Source organism: Hemitrygon akajei, chromosome 21 (assembly GCF_048418815.1).
Source record: "Hemitrygon akajei chromosome 21, sHemAka1.3, whole genome shotgun sequence".
Classification (NCBI taxonomy): Eukaryota; Metazoa; Chordata; class Chondrichthyes; order Myliobatiformes; family Dasyatidae; genus Hemitrygon; species Hemitrygon akajei.
The window spans coordinates 43,454,219-43,482,062 of record NC_133144.1 but is presented as its reverse complement, the minus strand read 5'-3'; the positions used below and the strand labels follow the sequence as shown (position 1 = coordinate 43,482,062).

The 27,844-nt window shown below is 41.1% G+C and overlaps 1 protein-coding gene across 1 annotated transcript in view; it reads right to left on the bottom strand.

The window, feature by feature from the left end:
• Positions 1–27,844, bottom strand: part of LOC140714256 (glutamate receptor ionotropic, delta-1-like) — an 870,844-nt gene that overhangs the window by 62,123 nt on the left and 780,877 nt on the right. The window contains exons 9-11 of the mRNA XM_073025312.1: positions 9,389–9,490; positions 7,573–7,770; positions 806–1,136 (exon numbers count right to left, since the gene is read on the bottom strand). Coding sequence (XP_072881413.1) covers positions 806–1,136; positions 7,573–7,770; positions 9,389–9,490 — 631 coding nt within the window. The remainder of the gene's footprint in view (positions 1–805; positions 1,137–7,572; positions 7,771–9,388; positions 9,491–27,844) is intronic.

The window sequence follows — 27,844 nt, the reverse complement described above, 5'->3', positions numbered from 1 at the left end:
GTCTTGGAATATCTGTACTACTTATGTTAAATTAATGAAGACATGTTGCTCCATCACAATGAATCAAAATCCAATTTCTTTAAAAACATTTCCCTCTCCATGTTCCTATGCATTAGAACATACAGGACTTTATTCCCTGGAGCGTAGAAGAATGAGGGGAGACTTGATAGAGGTAAATAAAATTATGATGGGTATAGATAGAGTGAATGCAAGCAGGCTTTTTCCACTGAGGCTAGGGGAGAAAAAAACAGAGGACATGGGTTAAGGGTGAAGGGGGAAAAGTTTAAAGGGAACATTAAGAGGGGGCTTCTTCACACAGAGAGTGGTGGGAGTGTGGAATGAGCTGCCAGATGAAGTTGTAAATGCGGGCTCACTTTTAACATTTAAGAAAAACTTGGACGAGAGGGGCATGGAGGGGCATGGAGGGATATGGGCCATATGGGCCAGGTGCCAGGTCAGTGGGACTAGGCAGAAAGATGGTTCAGCACAGCCAAGAAGGGCCAAAAGGCCTGTTTCTGTGCTGTAATGTTCTATGGTTCTATAAGAAACAGGAGCTGGATGAAAGCATTTGGTCCCTCCAACCTATAAGACCAGGATTGCTCCTCGCACTGTTCCTGCATATGCTGAATATGCCTAAAAACTCAAAGGTAGATGAGTTGCATAGATTCCCACTTGCCTTCCTTCCTTCTGGGCCCCTCCCACTTACACATATCCTGCAGTTCTTAATTCTTCATTGTTGCACACACAACCTGGCCATTCATGCTCCATTCCCCATTCAAAGTGTGACCAGAAATATGTTGGTTACCTTGCTGAACAAATGCTCCATAGACGAGCCAAATGGCAGTGTGCAGAGTGCTGGAGGTGGAGGGAGGATTCTGAGGGTGGGTTGGAGTCTGTGTTCGGACCAGCTGCACCCGATTGAGCACAAAGATCAGGACCCCCACCAGTGGGATGGCAGCAGCAATGCAGGCCCACACTGCAAGGTCAAAGGGAGCAAAAACTGAGAAGATGTTAATTTTTTCTTCCGGCTTTTTCAGGAGGATTCCAATTGAATAATCCATATAGCGCTTGCTGAAGTCCACGACACTCTCTCTCTCAGGGGTGATGGTTATTGCTGACACTGCTATGTCTGCTTTCTGTGAAGGAAAGGATAAGCAAAAATTAGCATCGAACTGTCAGAATTTAAGCAGCAGAGGCCCACATATTGCAGTTAGGCTTGGTAACCTGCACTGGCATTCAAATGGCCATTGTAGCTTGGTTCCTTAACTCTACTTGCCCTTTCTTGCTATATATCCCTAATATACTCTCTCTTCCAGAGCATTCATTTCTATTCTTGACACCCACTGATGAACTACCTATCATCGTTTGGATAAGTTACCTATCATCTGCTCCTACATTATCATAATTCCTCTACATCAGAATATTTCTCGGAAAGAGCTGGCTTGATCAAGTTCATTGATGTATTGGATTTCTGTAGGAAAAGCCTTTCCTTTGTTACCTTATCAACCTACTCATCTGATAATTTCTTACACTTCATATCAGACAACAGACAGAATTCATTTACCTCACGTCTGAAGTTTGCAGTTCAAACTCGACTCTTGGGTTTTACCACATAATCTGGGTGGCAATATTGTGGCAAGTTCTGGACACTTGACAATTCACCTTATAATAATGATTGAATGAGTAGCTACTCTCTTCACTATTTTCCTTTTAAGTTAATAGAAGCATAATTCCAAATCTGGTTTGCAATTTGATTTCAAGTAATTGCAAAGCAGTAATCTCATTAATGTTTTCATGTGTTATTAACCTTTAGATGACTGAGACACATGAAGGAATAATAGTCGCTCCTAAAGATTCAGATGTAGATTTATTTATTTCACATACATGGAAACATACAGTGAAATGCGTCACATGCGTTAACAACCCATACACCTAGGGATGTTCTGGGGACAGTCCGCAAGTGTTGCCACACAATCCGGTGCCAACATTGCATACCAAAAATGCTCAGCAGAACAACATGGAACACAAAAAGCAACAAATCAACATCAACGAAACAAACCCCTTCCCTCCCTCCCACCCACCTACACAAATGGGCAGTCCAACAACTCCAGGACAGGTCTCCAGTCTTCAGCTGGGCTTCAACTTCTGGATTTCCGATTGAACTTTAGGTTTTAAACTTCATTATCGACCCCCAGACTAACTGAGGACAGGACTTTGAACTCCAGGCTCGAACTCTGGACATGTCGACTGATTGACCCTCATGCCTCCTCATGTAGCACCCTCATCTGATCCCAGGACTGACCGGCTTGTTGACACTCCACCATGCACGGATGTCCTTTGTCACCCATTCATGTTACCGGCCTTCAAGCGTGGAGTGGAAGCCTGGACTCCAGCTGTCCTTTATCCTCATATCCACATTGTAGACCTTCAAGTGCAAATGTGTGGCGGTGGCCCGACACCTTATCTGACCATCTGGCTGTCCTCTTTCTACCTGCATGCGGGCAGAGGCTAAAGAGCAAGACTCCAGAGATAAGGACAACAGAGAGGTGGTTGCGGCTTTGGGATTTGCTTCGAGTCGATGGACTGATCCATGTTCAAGGACTCATCAGAGGATCTGAATGAATATGCCACAGATGTCACAGACCTTATAAAGTCAGTTGTAGATGAGTGTGTCCCCACAAAATCATTCAGAGTCTTCCACAACTAGAAGCCCTCGATGAAGTAAGAGATCTGCAATCTGCTGAGGGCCAGATCAGTGGTGTTCAGGTCTAGGGACAAGAGGTCCAGATATGGCCACTAGGAATCCATCTCACATGCAAAGTGACAATTCTTGACCAAAATTGAATTCATTAAAGGATGCTCGATAGCAATGGCAGGGCTTGCTATCACCTCCTACAAAATGAAACCAAGCAACATAGGTGGCAACAAGGTTTCGCTCCCAGATGAGATCAATGCCTTTTGACCATCAAAACACGGAGGCACGTTCATGAACTCCTACAGCCCATAACGACCCTGTGATTTCAATCTCTGAGAATGACTTGAGAGAATCCTTCAGGAGGGCGAACCCACGGAAAGCATCTAGTCCAGACAGAACACCTCGCTGAGTTATAAAGACCTGTGCTTATCAATTGGCTGGAGTGTTCACAGACATCTTCATCCTCCTGCTTCAGCAGTCTGTGGTAAAGAGGTGCTTCAAATATGCTTCAATTATCCAGTGTCTAAGAAGAACGCAACAACCTGCCTTAATGACTATCGTCCAGTAGCATTTACATCTACTATGGTGAAGAGCTTTGAGTGGATTGTGATGAAACACATCAACTCTTGTGAACTTCTGCTTGAAAGTAACTTAGATCCAGTCCAATTTGCATACCATCACACCAAATCAACACTAGCTACCATTTCATTGGCTTTCCACCCAGCCCGTGAACTTCTGGACTGTGAAGATGTATACATCAGGATGTTCTTCATTGACTACAAAGTAATGAATGCTCAGCATTCATTACTGTCATCCCCTCAAAACTAATCAAAAAGCTCCAAGAACTAGGCAGACCCCAATTAGTTCAGATTGGCAACAAAAACTCCTCCACAATTACCATCAGCAGAGGTATATTACAAGGCTGTGTGCTCAGCCCCCTGCTCTACTCACTTTACACTTATGACTATGAGGCTAAGCACAGCTCCAATGCCAGATTCAAGTTTGCTGATGACACCACTGTCATTTCTTGAACCAAAGGGGGGAGGGGGGTAGAGGAATGAATCACCATATAGGAGAGAGATTGAAAATCTGGCTGAGTGGTGCCACAACAATAACCTCTCATTCAATGTCAGCAAGATCAAGGAAATGATTATAGACTTTAGGAGAAGGAAACTGGAGGTCCATGAGCCAGCCCTCATTGGGGATCAGAGGTAGAGAGGGTCAGCAATTTCAAATCCCTCAGTATTATCATTTCCAAGGATCTGATTAGGGTCTAGCACCCAAGTGCCATTACAAAGAAAACACGGCAGAGACTCTACTTTCTTAGAAGTTTGTAAAGATTTAGCATGTCTTCCAAAATTTTGTCAAACTTCTATAGATGAGCAGTGGAGAGTATATTGACTGGTTGCATCACAGTCTGATATGGAAACGTCAATGTCCTTGGGCAGGAAAGCTTACAACAAATTAATGGATACAGCCCAGTCCATCACGGGTAAAGCCCTTCCCACTATTGAGCAGATCTACATGGAGTGCTGTCACAGGAAAGCGGCATCCATCATCAATGGCACACACTACCCAGGCCATGCTAACTTTTCACTTCTGCCATCAAGAAGGAAGTGCAGGAGCTTCAGGACCTACACTACCAGGTTCAGAAACAGTTATTACCCCTCGACCATCTTGAACCAGAGGGGATAACTTCACTCAACTTCAGTCATTCCAGCACAGAACTGATCCTGCAACCTATGGACTCACTTTCAAGGACTCTTCATTTCATGTTCTTGATATTTATTCATCATTCTTTTTCTTTTTGTATTTGTGCACTTTGTTGCCTTTAGCACATTTTTTGTTTGCCGTGGTATGTGTTGTCTTTAATTGATTCTGTTGTGCTTCTTTGGGTTTACTGCAAATGCCTGCAAGAAAATGAATCTCAGGGTTGTATAGAGTGATATATATATGTACTTCAATAATAAATTTATTTTGAAGTTTTTGAACTTTGAACTCCTCCATATACCTTAGCCTAAAACAGATTCTGACATCTAACTTCCCCACATTATTGTCCATAAACCCTAACCTGACCCCTCTGCCCCCAAAACCATATCCATGAATTTAAAAAACAACAGCGTCTGAGCCACGATCACGATGGAGACCGCAGCTCAGTACCATCTTGACTCACTGTCCCACTGTTACTGGATCATTTCCTTGAACAGGTTCCATTAATAGTCTGGAACATTCATTGACCTGAGCTAATTACCCTGATAATCTGTGAAACTGACCTCTAAACCTAGAGCTTTTTCCATCAAGGAAGGGAAAAGATAAAGCATCCTCTGTGAAGAGGATTCTGAGAATAAGGGAATGACTGGAATAGACGCTAATGATAGTGCCAGTGAGAGAAGCAAATGAAATTTCAATAAGACTGTCTGTCATATAAAAACATGCAATTAAAAGAATTAGACTAAATAAATAGATGCAAGGAAGGGATATAAAACCAGTCATTTTAATAAAGTGATTGGAATGCATTCCAGCTTTGTAGCTGTGAATTAAACATCACCTGAGACTATTAGTGAGATTATGGCTTTTCAGTCAGATAATGAAACCATAAATCCTCTTTGAAATTATACTTTTGTCACCTTAAAACTGGAAATTGTGAAAAAAATAGCTGGGCCAAAATTCACCCCCTAGTTTTCAGCTCCATCCATGCTCTCATGACTTCCCTCTCTCTTCAATCCTACAAGCCATTTGTTTTCTGATTTACTGAATGACTGCTTTCTGGATTATGGAGACACAAGAAAGACTGTAGACGCTAGAATCTGGAGAAAGACACTGGAGGAACTCAGTGGGTCAGGTAGCATCTATGGAGGGAAATATACAGTTGACATTCTTGGTTGAAACTCTTCATCTGGACTGAAGCTACTGTCTGGATTATCCTCAGAAGGAATTACAACATGGTTGGCAGCCATGTCCTCTTACTTTCTGAAATATCTATAATACTATTTCTTGACCAAGATCATCATTGTGAATCCTGATATTTCTTCATGTGGTTCAAAGTTGTTGCATCTGATAATGCTCTGCAAAATGCCTTAGGGCACTTTCCTACATTAAAGTTACTGATAAATTGAGGCTATTGTAATGATCAGGTTTACCTACATAGCTTTATTCCATGACTCCATCATGAGAAGGATTTGTCATAGATGCATTTCATTCCTTTTAGTTCATACTTCACAATGTGTTCTCAGTTGCCTGAAATATTCTCCTTTGTAAGAAACTCATTTGATTGGTTCATTAACTATGACATCAGAAGCTCCAGAGAGCTGATGATTAGAGGCTGGCCATGAATATAAACAACTTGGTTTCAAGTAATTTGATGAAGAAAATCTTGTTATAATAGACTGTAGCCTTTGATTTAAGCTGTAAGACATTAGTGTATGAATGCCTAACACGTTAATATGAAAGCCTTCCTCCTGTTCATTTAACAGTAATTATTTAATGATAATTAATCAACACACAAATTTTGGAGTGACATATGACAGTTGCCATGGTGATTCCAGTTTCTCACGTCCAAGTTTGGTCACCATGCATCCTGCAGGGCAACATCAATTTCTCTGTCAACAGGGAAACTTTTGGCTAATAATCTTTCTGTATCTTTGCTGCTTGAGGTAAGGATCCTGACTACTCCATCTGAATAGAATGGAATTCTTGGACCATATCAGTTCTTGGGTTACTGGGAGATAACAGTAGGTATTCTGTCAACATTCTATGTCTGAAGTTAGCAGTAATACAATGTACAGAAAAGAGGAACAAAGGGAGATGCAAATCCATTTTAAAAGAAAGAGAAAGGAAAAATACATGAAGATTAGTGAACAATGCTAAAGGCCATTGTTTTTCTTGATTGAAATCTGTTGCCTGGTTTCTTTGACATTGACCTTTATATTGATAAATACTAACAGCAATGGCCCCTACTTACTATCCCTGCTAATTCTTTAGTAGGAACAAGGTGTTAGAAAGCTTTCATGTCCTGGGCTGAAAGGCCTTTCTCTGTGCTGGATTGTTCTATGTTCTAAAAATAGTCCCAGCACCCAATTCTAATCAGTCAAGACCTCCCAGAATCTTCTTCCATGATTCCATGTTGTTAAATATAACTTGTTTTTCTTCCCATCACTAAATGTCTACAAATCACAGAGATAGAGATTATTGTTCTATCATAAATTATTTATCTTTTCTACTAAATATATGTCAGTCCTTTTTGAGAAGGTCTTCACTACAAGGTGTTCTCTGGTTAATTACTTGTAAAGAAAATGTCTAACTCTCCTGGGATTGCTATATGCCTGATTTAGATCCTTTGTTTAGTGTCTCAGACAAGACCATGCAAGGTTGAAGGATAGAACTGCCTTCTTCTATATTGTGTGAAGGCGATTCTGTCCCTCACATGGACAAACATGGATATCATCTGGTATGTAGGATGGCCACCGACAAATATCCATTTATGCTCTTTCTGCTCTTCTAACAACACATGACAGAAGATCTAATAGAATGTTCTTATCTGAGGGTCGGTACCTTAGGCGGCAGCATTTCCTTGTTACTGGGCTTCTAGCTGAGTAGAACGCCCTCAGTAGTTCCTCGAGATTGAGTACTACTCCTCTGACAATGCAAGGCTTTCAACAGTAAAGCACTGTTAAACATTGTAGCATTCCATCTGCCTCTGTGCAGTCCTTTTTCAGCATTCTCTGTCCAGTCATTCAGTACTCCATCAGCAGTCCCAGTCTAGATCATTTTCTCAAATCAGCAACCTATGCTTCTCCATCACATTCATCAACCAAAATGATAATGAACAACATCATTCTAATATTAAATTTGAGTTGAGTTAATAAAGGAGTGCTCACCTTGTTAATGAGTTCTCCAATCATTCCATTCCAGGAGCCATTAGGAAGTTGACTACCATATTTATGGTCCATGGCTTGATAGATCTCATATTTAAATCCAAGATTTTTAGCGAGAGCATCCAGGACGTCAATGGAAAACCCTTTGTAGCGCTTTGGTTGTCCCAGGATGTTTTCAGCAACCATGACAAAGGGTTCCTCCTGTGGATACACACACACAAATGCAAACAACACACACACACACACACACACACACACACACACACACACACACACACACACACACACACACACACACACACACACACACACACACACACACACACACACAGGGTTGAGGAGCATTCAGGCAACACTAAATATTAACACCTTCAAATTAGGGAAGAGCTACATCAAGGTCACAACCCACCAATTGATGATGCTTCATTAGAAACATCCTTTCAAAAAAAGAAGCAGAGAGGTGTAATTACCCTCACAGCATGAGTCAGGCCAATACTGAGATACTTTATTTACATGTTGTTTATGCCTTAATATTTTAATTGAATTATATTTGGAAAACTTGTATTGTGTCAATGAGTTAACACCCTTTGAGGTGTAAAGAGAATCCCCATTGGTGAGGGTGAATATTAATATAATTTAAAATGAAAAATTGTTGGAAAAACCCAGGGCAGGTTCATTCGGTGGGAAGAGAGAATTGATGTTTCAGGGTGAAGACCCTTCAATTTCTCCCACAGATGCAAAGCAACCTGCAGAGTATTTCTAGCAACCATCTTTTATTTTATTTTAGATTTCCAACATCTGCTATTTTGTATGATTTTCATGAATATTCATATCCTATGTCTCCTTCTTTGTTGACATAAATCAATTCCCAAAATGGTTTTGAAGAATTACTGCAGGAAGGAACAGATAAAGGCAAATCAAGAATGTCTTTCCCCTCTATAGTTCACTCAGAGATATCCCAATATGCTAGACCTAACGGAAACCTTATCAACACTGACTGATACAAGTCAAGAACCGACACTTCTATTAATCTCCTCACGGGAAGCGGTGTATACTGAGAACCAGCAAATTAAAGATAACAAAGGAAGCTAAGGAGGTTTTTTAACAGGCCTTTGAAAACCACAAGATGGAAGTGGAGGTGAGTTTAGTGGAGAAGGATGGAATCAAAAGATCAACATGAAGGAAAAGGAAATGAGGCAAACTGACATTGCAAAGAGGAGACACAAGAGACGGCAGATGCAGGAACATGAAGCAACACACAAAGGAGGAACTCAGGGGTCCAGGTGGCATCCATGGAGGGAAATAGACAGCTGACATTTTGGGTCGTGACCTTTTATGCTGTCAACGTGGAGCAATCCATGTTCCAAACCTACCCTGGCACTGTTCTCCCAACATTTTCTCTGCTGTATTGTCAAACATATTGGTGCTGCTTCCTGTTCGTGTGCAGAGGCTGTCATTTTTATCAGATCCACTATTTTTTATTACTGCAGATGAAGAGCTTAAACTTGAAATGTCAAGTGTCCATTTCCCTCCTACTGTTACCTGACACTTGGAGTTCCGCCAGTGCTTTTTATACTAACATTGCAAAGAATTGAGGTAAATAGAGTATCGGAAAGGACTTAGAGAGGAGACTTAACAGGTCACTGGAACTTGAAAAGAACATGAGCAACAGGGATGATGAATTGAAGCAAAGGGAGTGATGGAATGTTGTGCCTCACTGTTGGGTAGGATTGATGGGAGTGACAGACTCTGCGAGATGTGGACCTGGCCTGGAATTCTCTCAGCTGTTCACCACACTAATATGGAGGTGGCTGTTTACCAGAATGGTGACCACTTTCAGGACGACTCCTTGCATGTCATTTTCCAAGCGTCGCTCCTGGAGACTCCCATTCAGACCCATCACTGGATCCCATACAGCCAGCTGTGGAGGAGATCAATAAATCATTCAGTCCCACTTTTCTGAGAGCAAGTCAGTGCAGAAATGTCAAATCATTTATAAGATCCTCTTGTACCAGATCTGCTTCAGTAAGACAAGTGAATGATTGACACCGATCCTCAATAAAGATTGTGAGTCTAAGCTGTGTCAGACTCAAATCCATCAGTGCCATTGATTCTCAGTGCAAACTCAAAGCAAGGAACCACACAGAGTAAGATGTTTCGTAACTTGATTGACACATGAGCCAATATATTTCCAAGATCTATGGACCTTATTGTTCTTCAGTTGTGATCTGCCAGCTGAATAGAAATAGTTATATAAAGCATCGGTATTAAAGGAAAAATCTTGAATTTCTATAGGTTCTTTTATTACTTCAAGATACCTCAAACTGTGTATGTGGACCCTAATACTCTCACATAAAAATTATGATATCAAACATTTCTTTGAAAGATTTTCATTATGGTATTTCAGCTTCTACTTAATGAATTACATAATCTAAAAGTTGAGAATATTAGTTTACAAATATTTTTTTCATCCTTCTAATTTACAGTTTATGAGAAGTCTTCAGAGTAAGCCAGCTTAATGCCATTTAAATTGCTGTTCATGATTGGTCTTGAGCTGAACCCTGATGGAAGTAGGCAAGTTTTTGCCTTTCAGGTAGTTAGTGCCTTGCGAGCTGGTTTAAAGTTTGTAGTATGCACACTCGTTTCCTCACCAGACACATGGACATGCCCACTAGACTGGTAGAATGAGTATCTCATGTTAAACCCTGATCACACCCCAGCCCACCACATACCCATTATTTCTGTATATAAATCCTTGCATTCCCTACCACTGTTCCATTCTCCTATATGGTCACTCCCTCTGGTTTAACAGGACGGAGCAAACATTTACAGTATTTATGTCTCCGACCTTGAATTGAGAATCACATTTGCACCACAAGATTATCTTGCTCCACCTGTCTCATTGAGAATTTTCTTCCCTACTCATTCATAAACTCATCTACTGGAAATAACTCAGCCATATCTGTTCCATTGCACCTGTGCATAGAGTCTATAATCTGTGACCTAGCTTGTGGTAAAGTCTGCTGATTATTCCCTAACCCACAACATATTCACCATGTCAGTGCTCAATAACCTGTGCTGGTACCTGGGTTTCTGATTACGTAATACCATGGTTAAGAATTCCACTGAATGTGGCAGGTGCTTTCATGCAGACTGTGGGGTCAACTTGTGAGTAAAGAGACATACTCCCGACTACTCCAGTATGAGTTCCAATGTTACGTAATGGGCTCTTTTACTTTCTTTCCTTTTTCTGTAACTGTTTGTTAAAGTTGAAAATTCAGTAAATATACTTTACTATCTTATGCTGGTGTACAATCTGTCATTTCTGGTCTAGTGTATGGCAGCATTTACACAGCATTCACTCAAATCGAGGTTCCTTTAATCGGAACGTCACAACGTTCCTGTTTGGTTGAAGCCCATATCATACTGACCCTGGGCATCTATTGCTTATGAAAGGTGGCCTCCTCACTGTTGAGTCACGTTGCTGTTAGCAGAGTTAGCTAATGAGTCAAGTTTGTATGCAAGTCTTGGTGAGAGGGTTTTTGATTAATATTATCAGCTGTCTCTGTACCTTTATCCAGGCGTACAATCGCAATACTTTTCCTTCCCACATTCACCCTTATTTCTTTGTGCTTTTGTCCACAGTGTCTTCAGCCAACAAAGGCTCACTCTTGCAAATTTGCTGTCAAATTTCTTTGCCTTTGTAGTTCTCTTTTCCAAGCTATATAACGTAATTATGTGACTATATAAAGTAATGATGTTAGTATGAGGTAAGTACTGAGCACTTGAAGGGTGCCGTCAGTCTATAAACTGCCTATTTCAGATTTTAGTGAGATTATTGCATGAATGCTAGGATGTGACACAAATACATTTTACGCCACAAAAATCCTTCACAGAGATTCACAAAAATAACGCATACAATCACATCATGAAACTCCTACCTTTCAGAATACTCTTGTAGCACTTGCAGCCCTTCCAGTGTTGTCTACAAGTATAACCCTTCCTCAATTTTCTCTGCTTAAAACCCATCTCTTCGATCATTATTAGACACCTCCTAATATTTCTACCTTGAACTCCTTTGCCTCTGATTCTTCACTGAAATCCATTAGGATGTTCAGAGTAACACTCCAATAATCTAGCATCCTTAGTGGTGATGGTGCTGGAAGAACAGACTTTCCAGACTATTGGATGTTACTCCATACTAATATCCAAACACGTTCATTTCACTTCTTTAATGTTACACAATGGAGTTACAGAGTTATAAAAGAATATTATGTGGAAACAGACCCTTCAGCTCAGGTATACAATCATGTCTGCCCCATATTCCTCTAAATGCCATCTATCCATGTACTTATCCAAATAGTATAATGCATTCCCAGGATGCGGAAAATATACAAGCACTCCAGACTGTGGATGGAAACCTGCTCACATTCATGATCCTGGTTTTCTGGACCAAGCCTAGCTCCAGTTGTACAGCTGGTCCACAGTCAGGACCCCAGCCCTGGCTGCATTCTAGATCACTGACAGTGGCTGCATATCCCAAGTGTATTTTGGATCCATTTCTCCCTTCTGGATTAATGAATGCTTCAGGTGCCAGGTGCTGTAATGAGCTCTTCCAGCCTGTGCGGGGAGCTGGAGAGCATTGTGTGCCATGGTTTTTAGAGCATCAGAATTGGGTCAGTTGTTGATTAAGGAGAGTTGCTAATTGTTTAGATTTCCTTATGTTTGTCTTGAGTGACTCGCTCATGGTGCTGTGTTTAAACTTGTTAAGTTTATTTTGATAGTCTTCACGATTCTGTGTTACTTGCATTATTTAAGTAGACACTTAATTAGTGATTATCACAGGGTCTTAGTTTTGAGAACGCTATGCCTTAGTTTTGAGAATGAGATGTCACTTGGCTGAGCCACTGATATTCTGTTGCATTTCTTATGAATAAACTTTGGTTACTGCCTCTACAATTGAGTCTGTTTTTCCACTGCATTTGGATTATGACGTTGCCAGCACTCATTGTGATAGAACAACTCTGCCAAGTAATGGACCCAGCGAAGGTTGAATCATAACGTTTTGACATCAGTCAGGTTTAGGTGAGAATGCTATCTATTCTCAAGTCCACACTCCAAGTCTACATTCAAGTGTCTCTAGTTTATGTTCTAAGTTTCTCAAGACAATGTTCCAAGTGCCTCTAGACTACATTCTGAGTTTATCAAGTACACATTCTGAACTTTCCTTGTCCTTGTTCCAAGCTTCTCTAGTCTATGCCAAGGCTTTTTCTGGGTCTAAGTGTCCCTGGTCCTCAATGTCATCAAGATTCCCCAGGTTTCACTTGAGGTTCTCTAGTTCTCTCTCAGGGTTCCTCAGGTTCTCTCTTGAGGTTCTGCAGATTTCTCTTGGCCATAGGGAGGGTTAACACTGTAACTAGCTTTTCAGGCTGAGAATTGGTCAATTGTTTAACGGGGGTTGCTAATCGTTTTGAATTCCTTGTGTTTTTCTCGAGTGACCCGCTGTTTGTAATGTGGTCTCCTGGTGCTTTCTGCTTAAGCTTGTTAAGTTCATTTGATAGGCACGGGGGTTTTGTGTTATTTGTATAATTTAAATGGACGCTGGATTAGCGCTAATCGCAGAGTCCTAGTTTTGAGAATGTTAATGTCTCGCAGTGTTGTTTAGCCGGGCTAGCGATGTTCTGTTGGAATTCTTATGAATAAACTCCCCTCACAGTCTCTACATGGGAGTTTGTCTTTCCTCTGCACTTGGGTTTCGACATTGCCAGCTCACATTATGACAGGTATTCGGGAATGGCAGATTAATGGAGTTCCAATTACTACATCAACCTTGCCTTGTAAACCACTGCCCTCCTTAAGACATAATAGGATGTGACCAATTCATTCTCAGAAAGTGGGTCTGAGGATGAAAGGCTGTTGGAACATGAAAAGGATGGGGCACTTAGGAACCGTGGCAAGAAGCTACAGCGAGCAGTATACACAGCCTGGTGTGCATCCCTCTCTGCTTTCAAACTTATCTACATGAAGTAGCTGCTGTGTCATGAAGGCAACATTGATATTAAAGATCCACATCATCAAGGCCACAGTATCTTCTTGCAGCTACAACTGGGCAGAAGGTACAGAATCCTGAAATCCCATGCCACCCAGTTCAAGAGCAGCTACTTCCCTTCAGCCATTTGCTTCTTGAACAAACCTGCCCAACCCTACTGACTACCTCTGTACAGCAACACTATGGCCACTTAGACCACTTTGGACTTTGGTTTACTTTTGTTTTTATTGTGTTCTTTTTTGTATAATTTATGTTCAATTTATAAATTTCCTGTGAACGTTGAATCTCTAAAGCTATGTGATTGTGATGCTGCTGCAAGTAAGTCTTCCAGTACACTTGTGTGTACAGCAATAAACTTGACTTTGCCTTTTGAAGAATATAGACAATGACTATGATTATCCTGAGTCTGTGAAAGAAGATATATTTTTGTATGAACTATATTTGTGTCATAGCCCAGCCATCTTGCAGAAATCTCACCAAAATCTGAAAGAGGCAATTTCTGGGTTACTATATGCACATTATCTGGTGCAACTGTCTCTCTGGGCTTCACTAAAGCCAACAGTCACCGAAACAATCTGTTGACTGCCTGATTTAAACTGATTACTGAAGGAAAGAAACTAAATTAGTAATTTAAGTCAAGCTTAGAGTTAGTTACTTTATTCCTGAATTATGTCCCCCTAGACAGTCACAGATGGATAGTGATCCACTTGAACGTGATTGGATGCTCTTCAGTGAGCTGATAGTGCATCGTCCGATGGTTGGGCTCATGCAGCACACTGTCCCACACTCAGTTCTACCACCGCTGGGAAACCCAGAAAACCTCAGCTGAAAACTTTGGAAGTTCTGCACCAGAGAATCTTTGCTCCTTGGCCAGTCTCTTTTTTTAATCCAGATGTTGCATCTCAGCAACTGGATGTGCTTCTATGACATGCTGTTATTGTTGTTGTTGCTTATGTTGTTCTGCTGAATAGTGTGGTATGCTATGTTGGCATTACAATGTGCAGTGACATTTGCCCCTTGCTCATCCATAGGCTGTGGTGGCTGTTGGCACAAATGATGTGTTTCACTGTTTTGATGTAGAATTTAGAATTTTTAAAAATCTATCCCACACCATGAGGGAGTAAAAATCTTTGTGTTATGACTCTGTTGCAATGTACAGACATGTGAATTGATAAGTCTAATGGCTTGAAAGAAACTATCCTGTAGCCTGTTGGTCCTGGCTTTAATGCTGCGGTAGTGGCAAGAAGCTGAACGGAAGCAGTTTATGGTTGGGGTGACTGGTGCCCCGATGATCTTCCTTCTTTCTGCACCTCAGTGGAGAGAAGTTCACATCCACAGATGCGCTGGGCTGTCCGTACCACTCTCTGCAGTGCCCAACTATCAAGGTTGGTGCAGTTCCCGTACTAGTTGGTGATATAGCCAGTCAGTATGCTCTCAATGGTGGCCCTGTAGAAGGTCTTGTATATGTAATAAACAAATTAATCTGAATTACTGGTATAAAAATAACTTTGAGCTTCCACTCCTGACATCCCTCATTTATTCTTCTGCCTAACTAACAGTCACTCATCAATTTGAGGAGGTCTAATCATGGTCTTTAGATCAGTATCTCGGAGCAGAACACCAGGCACCTCCAGGGGTTTAAAGGAAGAGACTATGAAATTGGGAAAGGAAGTTTTAACAGTCTTTTTTTCACAGGCATTTAGGAAACTCAATGAACCTTATGACTGAAATGTTCGCTTTCGGCAAAGGTTTGTCTAATGACGGCTGAATTAGTGTGGAGAGCAACAGTGGTGCATACTGAGCAGCAATTACAACCTAGAGTTAAACAAACAGTCCCTTAGATGGAGCAAAACATCTGAACAGAATTTACATAGAAGGTGAATTTAGCAGGGATTGGTAGAAGGCAAGTACAAATGTGAGTTAACGTGAGATCATACAGCAAGTTCTTCAAGATGATTGAACTTACCAAAGGGGTGTGGACTGGAGAGATTTGGGAGTATGTTCTTGTACTTTAACTATGAAGAATCCCACGAGCAGGTAAATGTCAAGCTTTGTAAGGTGGTGGCATTGTAACTCCTTCAAGTGTCAACATCACAGCATTGTGGCTTTGGGATATAGATCACTCAGCATTGACATAACTCATTTGTAAAATAAATTTAATTTTCTTGAACTTTAAGGAGCCTTCAGGTCCAAGGAAAATTAACAGTGCTGCCAGTTCTCATCATCTGAAGTTCTGCAATCTTCCAAATTCTCATATTCATGTAGAAAGTTTAGATGTTATTTGCCAGCACGTGGAAGATGCTCTTCAAGCCACACACATTCTGACCTGGAAATATATTGTTGTTCCTTCACTGCTGCTGGATGAAACTCCTAGAACTCTGTCCCTAACAACATTGTGGGTATACCCACACCTTAAAGAATGCAGCAGTTCAAGGAGGCATCTTATGACCAGCACCTTCTCAACCGCAACCAGACATGTTGGCTCAGTCTGAGAAGCCTAAATCCCTTGAATGAATATGATAAAAAGTTACATATGATTTACAAATATCAGAACATGTCCAACATCACTGGACCTAGGACTGAAAAACACTGTAAAGGATTAGTCCAATGACCAGGTACTGTTCAGGACCAATGTCCAACGAAGTCCAGTGAGAAGGGTCATTGTCTGAGCCTATAACCAGTGGTTATGATCAGGATCAGTATACGGAAGCTGGATAAATAATCAGCGGACAGTGACTACAGCCAGTGGTCAGTGGTCATGTTCAGCATCAGTATCCAGATAATGACCAATAAATTCAGGGTAGACAATGCTCTAGCACTGATTATAGCATCCTTTTGGAGGGTGAATCCACAGAAAGCGTTTGGCCTAGGTGGTGTACCTGGCCGCGTACTGAAGACCTCTGCTAAGCAACTGGCTAGAATGTTTACTGATACATTTAATCTCTCGCTTCAGCATTCTGAGGTACCTACCTTCTTCAAGGAGGCTTCGATCATACCAGTGCCCAAGAAGTACATGGTAACCTGCCTCAATGACTATCTGGTAGCACTTACATCCGATGAGATGAAGTGGTTTGAGAGGTTGGTCATGAAACTTATCAACTCCTGTCTGCGAAGTGACTTGGATCCAATCCAATTTGCCAATCATCGCAACAGGCCAACAGCATTTCATTGGCTCTTCACTCAGCCCAACTACATCTGGATAGCGAAGATGCCTACATTAGGATGTTTGTCATTGATTACACATCGATTTCAACAATATCATCCCCTCAAAACTAATCAATAAGCTCCTAAACCTAGGCCTTAATATCTCCGTGTGCAACTAGATCCTCAATTTCCTTACTTGCAGACCCCAATGAGTTCAGACTGGCAACAGCATCTCCTCCACAATCACCATCAGCACAGGTACACCACAGGACTGTGTGCTTAGCCCCCAGTTCTACTCGTTTTATACTTATGACTGTGAGGCTGGGCAGTCATAAGTATAATGCCATATTTGAGTTTGCTGATGACACCATTGTTGTTGGTCGAATGAAAGGTGGGGACTGAAAATCTGGCTTAATGGTGCTATAACAAGAACCTCTTACTCAATGTCAGCAAAACCTAAGAGACGAGGATTGACTATAGAAAGAGGAAACTGGAGGTCCAGGAGCCAGTGCCCATTAGGGGATTAGAGGTGGAGAAGATCACTAACTTTAAATTCTTGGCACTGTCATTCCAGAAGATCTGTCCTGGGTCCAGCATTAAAGAGTCTCTAATTCCTTAGAATTTTGCAAAGAATTGGCATTTCATCTAAAACTTTGACAAATTTCTCTTGATGCAGAGTGCAGAATACATTAACTGGTTGCATCATGGCTTTGTTAGGAAACACCAAAGCCCTTGAAAAGAAATGCCTACAAAAAGTCATGGATACAGCCCAGTCAATCACAGGTAAAGCCTTCCACACTGCTGAGCACATCTATAAGCAGTATCTAACATCAAGGCAGTATCTATCATCAAGGACTGCTACCATCCAGGCTATGCTCTCTTCTCACTGCTGCCTTTGGGAAGCAGTTAGAGGAGCCTTAGGTCCCACACCACCAGCTTCAGGAATAACTATTACTCCTCAGCCATCAGGTGCCTGAAGCAGAGTGGTTAAATTTACTCACCCCAATACCAAACTGGTTCCACAACCAATGTATCCACTTTCAAGAATTCTACAACTCATGTTCTCAATATTTATTTATTATTTTGGTTTTCTTTTTGTATTTGCACAGTTTCTCAACTTCTGCACATTGGTTGCCTGTCCATCTTTGTGTGCAGTTTTTCATAGATTTTTCTCTTTCTATTACACGAGCATGGCAGTGGACGAACCCAAGTGCAGAACACGTGCGCAGATGTAGAGTCAGGAGGCATTATTGACGTAGCGAACGTAGAATCAGTAACCAGGAGCAATGCTAAAGTTAGAGCTGGCAGTCCTAAGAACCATGAAACAAGGTTACTCACACCAGAGTTGACCAATGGCAGCTCCTTGCTGTGTTCACAGGGTCTTTATCCTGCATTTACTGATGGGAAGCAGGTGTGTGTAGTTAGTGGAACCTGGGAATGATTGGAAACTAATCGAGGGGATTGAGGCTCAATTCTTGAGGCAAATAGCAAAGTGGGGAATTGCCAGAAGGGACCATGACAGTTTCTTTACATCTACTGTGAACGTCTGCAAGAAAATGAATCTCAGGATACTATATGGTGACATAGATGTACTTCAGCAATAAATTTACTTTGAACTTTGAGCTGAAAGTGAAGTGTCTTGGTTTTAAAGGCTACGACTGTGATCTCCCATGCCTAAAAAGGATGCAATAAGCCACCTGAGATCATCTCCATTCTTGGAGTAGCTATTGGGAGAGAGACCTCCATGAGAGCCGAGATACTGTGAAAAATAAACAGTATTTCATTTGTAAATAAGAGCAAGCTAGGAGGAGCTACACTATACAGGGATACATACAGTGTGAGAGATTTTAATTTCAATATGCTGAGGGGAAGGGAATGTTGTAGACCGAGGTAAGAGTAAGTGGCATCCAAAAGCTAATGGCATGCTGGCTTTTATAACAAGAGGAATTGAGTATAGGAGTAAAGAGGTCCTTCTGCAGCTGTACAGGGCCCTGGTGAGACCCCACCTGGAGTATTGTGTGCAGTTTTGGTCTCCAAATTTGAGGAAGGATATCCTTGCTATTGAGGGAGTGCAGCATAGGTTCACAAGGTTAATTCCCGGAATGGCGGGACTGTCATATGTTGAAAGATTGGAGCGACTGGGCTTGTATACACTAGAATTTAGAAGGATGAGAGGGGATCTGATTGAAACATATAAGATTATTAAGGGATTGGACACACTGGAGGCAGGAAGCATGTTCCCGCTGATGGGTAAGTCCAGAACTAGAGGCCACAGTTTAAGAATAAGGGGCAGGCCATTTAGAACAGAGATGCGGAAAAACGTTTTCACCCAGAGAGTGGTGGATATGTGGAATGCTCTGCCCCAGAAGACAGTGGAGGCCAAGTCTCTGGATGCATTCAAGAGAGAGTTAGATAGAGCTCTTATAGATAGCGGGGTCAAGGGATATGGGGAGAGGGCAGGAACGGGGTACTGATTGTGTATGATCAGCCATGATCACAGTGAATGGTGGTGCTGGCTAGAAGGGCCGAATGGCCTATTCCTGCACCTACTGTCTATTGTCTATTAAACCATATAAGGAGATTTGGAAGCAACACATACAAAATACCAGAGAAACTCAGCAGGCCAGGCAGCATCTATGGAAAAGGGAAAACAGTTGACGGTTTGGGCCGAGACCCTTCATTTGGACTGTAGAAAAAAAGATGAGAAGTCAGAGTAACAAGGTGGGGGTGGGGAAGAAGAAACACAATGTGATAGGTGAAACTGGGAGGGGACGAGGGGTGAAGTAAAGAGCTGGGAAGTCCATTGGTGAAAAGATTAAGGACTGGAGAAGGGGGAATCTGATAGGTGAAGACAGAAGGCCATGGAAGAAAGGGAAGAGGGAGAGGCACCAGAGGGAGATGAAGAGCACGAAAGAAGATAAGGAGAGGGGGGAAATGGGAATGGGAAATGGTGAAGGTAGGAGGGGGGCATTACCGGAAGTTTGAGAAATTGATGTTCATGTCATCAGGTTGGAGGCTGCCCAGATGAAATATAAGGTGTTGTTCATCCAACCTAAGTGTGGCCTCATCGCAGCAGTAGAGTAGGCCATGGACTGACGTGTTGGAATGGGGAGTGGAATTAAAATGAGTGACCACTGGGAGATCCCGCTTTTTCTGGCAGACGGAGCATAGGCGCTCAGTGAAGCAGTCTCCCAATCTACGTGGGGTCTCACTGATATACAGGAGGCCACAACGGTAGCACTGGATACAGTAGATGACCCCAACAGACACACAGGTGAAGTGTCACTTCACCTGGAAGGACTGTTTGGGGCCCTGAATGGTTTATGAGGGAGGAGATGTAGGGGAAGGAGTAGCACTTGCTTACAAGGATAAGTCCAGTGGGGAGGGACAAATGGACAAGGGAGTCGCATAGGGAGTGATCTTTGCAGAAAGCGGAAGTAGGTGGGAAGGAAAGATGTGTTTGGTGGTGGAATCCCATTGGAGATGATGGAAATTACAGAAAATTACGTGCTGGTCACAGGGGCTGGTGGGGTGTTAGGTGAGGACAAGAGGAATCTTATCCCTGGTGGGGTGGTAGGAGGATAGGGTGAGGGCAGACGTACGCGAAATGGAAGAGATGTAGTTGAGGGCAGTGTTATTGGTGGAGGAAGGGAAGCCCCTTTCTTTGAAGAAAGAGGACGTTTTTGAAGAAGGAGACATGGTGGAGCTTTGAACCATTCTCTTCCTCTTTATTTCTCTAAGATTGAAGGTGACATTTTGTCAGTAGAGTGAGTGATGACTTTAGTGCAAAGGTAAATTAATCTTGTCCTTGATATACACCCTTGGCATGCTTGATTGGAATTTGAAAACAGAACATCTCACAGAAAAGATGCAGGACTTCTGGATTCTGTCCCCTCAGACAGATGCTGCTGTGCCGCTTTCCCAACTGGATCCTGAGACCCTGTTAGATGGTCTCTGAGCCTAATGCATCAACACCAGTTTGTTCATGAAAAGTTTCAGTCTTGCTATGTGCAACTCCTTTCTAGCCTTTGTTACATCCACCTACAATTAAAATACATTCAGATTATTTACCTAACACTTCAGAGAAGCAGGCAAAGCCACTTCGTTATTTCTAAGAGTAGAAATTATGACCAGATAACCTTCAGAGTTAAAAAAAACTTTCGCAGTTTTATCTGAGAAGGCAGACATTGTCATCTTTACACTCATATTATGCTAAATAATATAGACTGAGCTTAAGTGTATCTCACCCCCCCCATATTAGAGTTATAATCATTCTCACAGTAAATCTTCTACAGTCCTGATGCAAGGTTTTGACACAAAGCATCAACAATTTTTTTCCTCCCACAGATGTTGCCTCACTTGCTAAGTTCCTCCAGCAGATTGTTTGTTACTCCACATTCCAGCATTAGCAGTACTTAAATGTCACCTTTCACAATTAATTTGGCAAAGACTTCTTTATCCGGCTCCCTCTCTCACTGACATAAACCCACCTCTCTCAAAATACAATATTAGTCTGGATACACAGTTGTCAGCAATAAACATTACTGGAAAAAGTTTTATGATAAACCAGGGGTGGCCAAATGGCGGCTCGCGAGCCACATGCGACTCTTCGGCATTCATGGAAATACGTTGGTTGACCTTTTTACCACGTGCTGCCATTGCATAGGAATGAATGGGAAAGCATTTTGGTGATAAATAGACCCCAGGTAATCCCTTGAGACTTAATTCCATCGCTCAAGAATTGGTGAGAATCGCTACGTGGAGCTGAAGACAGTTTGAAGACAGAGGCGCGAGTTTCAAAATACACGACGTAGATCTACGTCGTTGGGCGCTCAACGTGTTAGTGAGTCTAGGCGCAACCTCACTCACGTCATGTACATTAATGCAGTGTAACACACGACGATGAATTGTGCAGACCTAGTTGGAACACTGCGGATACAAGTTTCGTTTACAAGGGTCTGTGAAAATTTTGTGAAGGAAGATGGCGTCATCAAATTGTAAGAAATGAAAATATGAAGATGAAAACAGACATTTTAAGCCACAGTGGGAGGAAGATTTTGCATTCACCGTTAAAGGAGGTAAACCTTTGTGTCTTACGCAATGTGTCACTCAATCATTGCAAAGCCAGTAATTTGAAACGCCACTATGAAACAAATCACAAAAACTTTTTGGCTGATTATTCACGTAAATCCGAATTATGGAAAAACAAATTAACTGTGTTAAAATCGTCTCTAAATAGCCAAATATTATCTAAATATTATGTTAAGACTGTAATTTTGTAAGGTGGTATCTGATTAAAATATTTCTAATTTTATTGGTTTGCTTTTTTTTACATATTTTCCTCCATGTTTTGACCAGATATTTACTTAGACAAATAAATATCATTAAAAATATCTCCGTTTTTTTCCCTTTTATTTTTATTTTTGGCAGTCTAATCTTATGTTACTGAAATGAAAATTTGCATATTTTTCTTAGGTGTTCCTGTAATTCATTACTGTATTAAATACACTCAATACAGTTAAAACAATCATCAGTCAAGATTTTGAAAACATTTGGTATATATGTACATTATGATTACTGAAACTAATACAAATTAACAGTTTAAAAAACTACGTGCATGAATAAATATTATTGTGTACATGTATTTCTTACCATTTATATAAAATTTTTGTAACAAAATGTGTATGTAACAACAAAAACGTGTTCATGTCTTGCGGCTCTCAAACATCTGAAGTTAATCATATGTGGCTCTTACATTAAGTAAGTTTGGCCACCCCTGTCAAATAAACCTTTGTGATATATTTCTGCTAATATCTGAACAGTTCATCAATCCAATCCATCAGAAAACTAATGTGAGCCATGTAACCATCTCTAATTGACTAGATGAAGTGACAGATTCTTGAATAAATGCATTAGTACTGGTTAGTGAGCTCTTGGCAAGTTGAAATTATTTAAAAAAATCTTTGAACTTAAAAAGTTTCTTTCATGATCCCAAGACATTCTGCAGTGCTATGTGATCAACAGCACAGGTATTAAAATGTTATGATACACGAAGCGCAACATCTAATTTGGACGCAAGCTCCCACATACAATTTTGCGATAAGGACTGGATAATCTGTTTTAATGATGATGTTAGTTGAAGGCAGATGGCTGAGACCATGTTTGAAGGAAGCTATAATGAGGGTTGGTCTGGAAGTAATATAAAGAATCAAAGGATCTAAGTTAGTTGTCTTGTTATAAATCCTGCTGTTGAAGTTGAGGAAATATGAGGCACAGTGGAATGTTGCTTGAAGACTACACAGGACTGTCTATTTTGAAGAGCACTGCCACAGGAAAGCAGCATCCATCATTAAAGACCTCCACCATCCAGGCTTTGCTCCCTTCTCGCTGTTGCCATCAGGAAGAAGATACAAGAGGCTGAGGTCCCACACCTCCAAGCTCAGAAAGAAAACCACCATTCAACCATCAGGCTTCTGAACCAGAGTGGATAACTTCACTCACCTCAACACTAAACTGATTCCACAACCTATTGACTCGCTTTCACAGACACTAGAACTCATGTCTTCAGTATTATTTATTTATGATTTATTTCTTCTTATTATTTTAACCATAAAGCTAAAATCTTATCCACTGGGAGCTGCCAGTTGATGGACATATTCACATACATTCAGTGACACTTTATTAGGTGCACCTGTACACCTGCCTGTTAATGCAAATATCTAATCAGCCAATCATGTGGCAGCTACTCAATGCATAAAAGCATGCAGACATGGTCAAGAGATTCAGTTGTAGTTCAGATCAAACATCAGAATGGGGAAGAAATGTGACCTAAGTGACTTTGACTGTGGAATGATTATTGGTGACAGATGGGGTGATTTGAATTATTATGCTTTGTAGCTCCAAAACCTAAAAGCAAATCAAAAGGAAACATGGAGCCAGGAATTTGTTTGAGTGGCAGTTTATCCTGCATACTCATTCTGAGACTGGATTTGAGGAAATCCAAGTGTGGATTCAAGGGATGACCCAGGAACAGCATAGCAAGTGAGTTGTTGGTTGTGGAGTGTGTTGCATTGTGATATACAAAGAGGAAATTGGTGAACTTCCAATTCAGTGTCAGTGCAGTGTGTTCTGCTGACTTTGCTTGCAGTGTTCTTTAGACTAGGGACAAGCCTTTCTGTAAAGCCATTTGTAGCTGTGTGGTATGGTGCAGATGTAATATGTCTATTTCATTTATTTTCAAGAACGATGGAAATTTCCACATTAAAATTGTGGTCTATTGTCTCTGACTATGTGTTCTGGAACATTAGTCCTTGAGAAGAGACTTCTCACAACATCAATAGTGTGCAAGGCTGTAGTGGAGGCTATTGGAAAACTACTGGTGACTTTGTAGTTAAATCTACTACTACCAAGTAATTAGTGCCCATGAATGGTCCAGCAAAATTCACATAAATCATCTACAAGGTCAATGCAGTCCATGCCCAGGGATGGAGAGGCACTGCTCTTGGCATCTTCTACATGTGTTGGCACCCTGAACAGTGCCTGGCAAGCTGCTCGATCAGCTGGTCTATCCTAGGTCACCAGACAAAACTTCGAGCCAACGCTTTCATTTCGACCATAACGAGATGACCGGCATGTATATGACAGAGGTCAGAGGAGAATGGCCGGACTGGTTCGAGCTGACAGGAAGGCAACAGTAACTCAAATAAACACGTGTTACAACAGTTGTGTGCAGAAAAACATCTCTGAACATAAAACACATCGAACCTTGAAGTGGATAGGATACAGAATGGACTCAGTGAAGAGGTACCTAATAAAGTGGCCACTAAATTTAGATCACGTTGTTCACGAATTTTAGGGTTATTTTTATGATTTTTCCATTTTTGCTTTATCGAAGAGTGCGAATGACTGCCCATCATTATTGGTTTGAAGAATTTTCTTGTTTACGTGGAAATTTGTGGGTTTCAAATCTTGAGCAAATATTGGCAAAGCACGAGTTGCTTTTCAGACGGAATTGTGAATAGTGCCTCTCAGCAAAACCTTAATCTTTTTTCGAAGATTGTCAATCATCTCAGAAATACAAATAACAAATCAGAAGAGGTGTCAGTGCAAAAAACACTCCTACCCTTGTCTGCCTAGCTCATACTTACTGTTCTGACACAGGGGAATGAGATATACTTAAAGCTTCACTCTATATTACTTAGCATAATGTTAGTATAAAGCTGTCTGCTATTCTCACACAAACACTTTTTGCACCTGTACCAATTTCCTCTGGGTTAACAACTATTATCAAAGTAGAATAGAAAATTCATGAGCCACTTTGATTCCTCCTAACTGATCCTTACAATCATTGAAATTTACTTAAATTAAAAATTCATCATGACTCTATCTTGGGAGGAGATGCTGCGAGTATGCTTCCTCTTCCTGAAGAGCTTGGGACTGGGTGCATAATTTGGGAAAAAGGGGTAGAGCATGTAGGACTGAGATGATGAAAGCAATCTTCACCCATAAGGCAGAATTTTCCATGTCAGAAGGTTCTGGGGGCTCAATTCCTAAGTTTATTCAAAAAGAGGATAGATTCCTGGAAGTGATAGGATTGAGGAATATGGATACAGTGCTGAGGTAGATAAGTCATGATATTGCTGCCTGGCAGAGAAGGCTCAAGGGCTGAGAGACCTTATGCAGCTCCCACATCATAAGCATTCATATATCAAAGCTTTTACTGGAGAATGCAAGCTATAAAAGATCCAACTTCCACGTCTGAGCAAAAACCATCTGAGCTCCAAAGCATTGATACAAGACCCACACTGTATAGCTAAGACCTATTTAAGCAAGAAGCACACACTGATCAAACTGCCACGTCAATCATAGGCAGGTCAATGCGTTTGGGTTTGGCAACTGATAGAGACAAATACTGAAAGGAAGACTAAGTGGAGACACAGTCAGATAAAGGAACAAGAATGAAGAGGAGTAGAGAAATAGATAGAAGAGCAATGAGAAAGGGAGTATGACGGGAGGAAAAGAGAGAAGGGAAAATGGGAATAAACGATGGAACAAGGCATAAAGATGCAAATAAACAGAATTGAAAGAATGGAAAAGATGGAGAAAATGAAGAAAGGATAGAGAAAGAAAGCTAGAGAGTGACCAACAGAAAGATAAAGAAAGATTAAGAACATAATTCATGAAAATCCATAGACTTGGGGGTAAAAAGAGATTGGTAAGAATGTAGTGATGTAATACAATTTCTTAATACACCATATAGAGTTCACAGAACCTTTGCAACTAAAGATATTTATTTGAAATGAAATATATTCTATTTTTTCTCTACATGCATTGCTCTCCAGTGGCTCAGTCAGATCTCAGGATCATTTGCCCCTGCCCCTGACTCCCACACACTTGCAGAAAATGTTTCTCTTTTTCCATCTATATATTCTTTACAAAATTCTGAAACCCTCAATGTAGTCACCTCTTCAACCTTCAATATTCCTGAGAATACAAGCCTAGTTTCTCTCATAATTTCATCCTAGGAGCCAATAACATTCTGAGGAACCTGCACAGTACTTCAGGTGAGATCCAACATGGTTTTATAAGGGATAATATCCATTAGCTTTTTTAAAAATTGCTTTCTACATTTAACTGCTGTATTTTGTTTGTGCTCAAAAACCCTCCAAACCTCTTTCCCTTCTTTTCAGTAATACTCAGATCAAAACTATTTTACTTCAAAATGAATGAACTCAAACACACCCATGTTAAATCCATTTGCTACAGCCTTTCTCACTCACTCAATGAATCAATCAATGTCTTTTTGTAGTTCTGTGTTTCTGTCTACAACACCACTAGGCTTTCTGTAAGTGGCAGCACTTAGCTATATGACTGATTGAAAAGTTAACAACTGGGCACATTGACCTTATGCATGTTCTTTTTAGCACAAGAAATTAGGCTGCATTCTTGGTTCTATTAGGTTTGGTACCTTAAAGGAACAATGTCTCAGGTTTATTGTTGTGCTTCATCAGAATTATAGAGGTCTGCTTGGAAAGGAATTTGTGGACAACACCAAGAGAGGACAGTGTCAATAATAGAAAAAATATCTGAGGTATATTTAGGATAAAATGGCAATGAGCAGTTTCTTGTCCATGCTTTATTCCATTCAGTTCTGCAGAGCACCATGCATTGCATAGGTCCTCCGCCACTGTCTCATGGCTCTATCCTTACTTACAATCCACAAAGTGAGAGCTGACACAGTTTATGACTAGCCTGTGCATCCGGTAGATGTCATTGGGCATCTTTCTAAGAGCAAGAAGCCAGCCTGATTTTATTCCTCCACAATGAAGTTCAGTAAAACTGATTTCTACTCCCAGATTGCCAAGAGTTCTCTCAGAAATGGGCAGGGATTGAATTAACCATTGATTGCAGGGTCAACCTTCTGAAGTGAGCTAACCAGCCTGAAACAAATGATTATTTTAAAAACATACATTTTGGATGATAATTCACCATTTCTCTCTTGGTGGAGATGAAAATGTTCAGATTTTGACATTCTTGTGACTTGGTACTTTGCTCCTAGTTTGAACAGCTGTGTATAATTGCACCATTTTATTGTAACGTCCTGTTGTAAGTGTTGTTGACCCAAAACTTCCTCGCGCCTGTGTGTGAAAACCCTGTAAAGGCACATGAGATGGATCCACCATCAAGACAACACTTCTTCCTCAGTACGCGAGAGCGAGAGCAACAGAGTTGAGAAGGGGGGGGGGTGTGGGGGCTGATCATATTGAATATCTCCTACAGGCTCAACACAGGGCAGGTTCACTTCCACTTCATTCCTGCTCTAACAGAGTCAGGATCTGTACACTGCACCGTGCAATGCGGCCCCACGCTGTGAAGCCTGAAGGGAAGACCGCTAACATAAACAGACAATGGCGAATGAAGCTACTACACAGGAAGTCGGGTTCTGGTTGAGAAAGAAATACTTTGCAAAAAGTGATTGAGCTGCTAATTACTCAGCTGATAGTTAGCCAATTGATTAAATGGGTTGCCATTTAGAACTGGGTAATGAGTGATTAAGCATTAGTTTGAATCTGGAATAGCAAT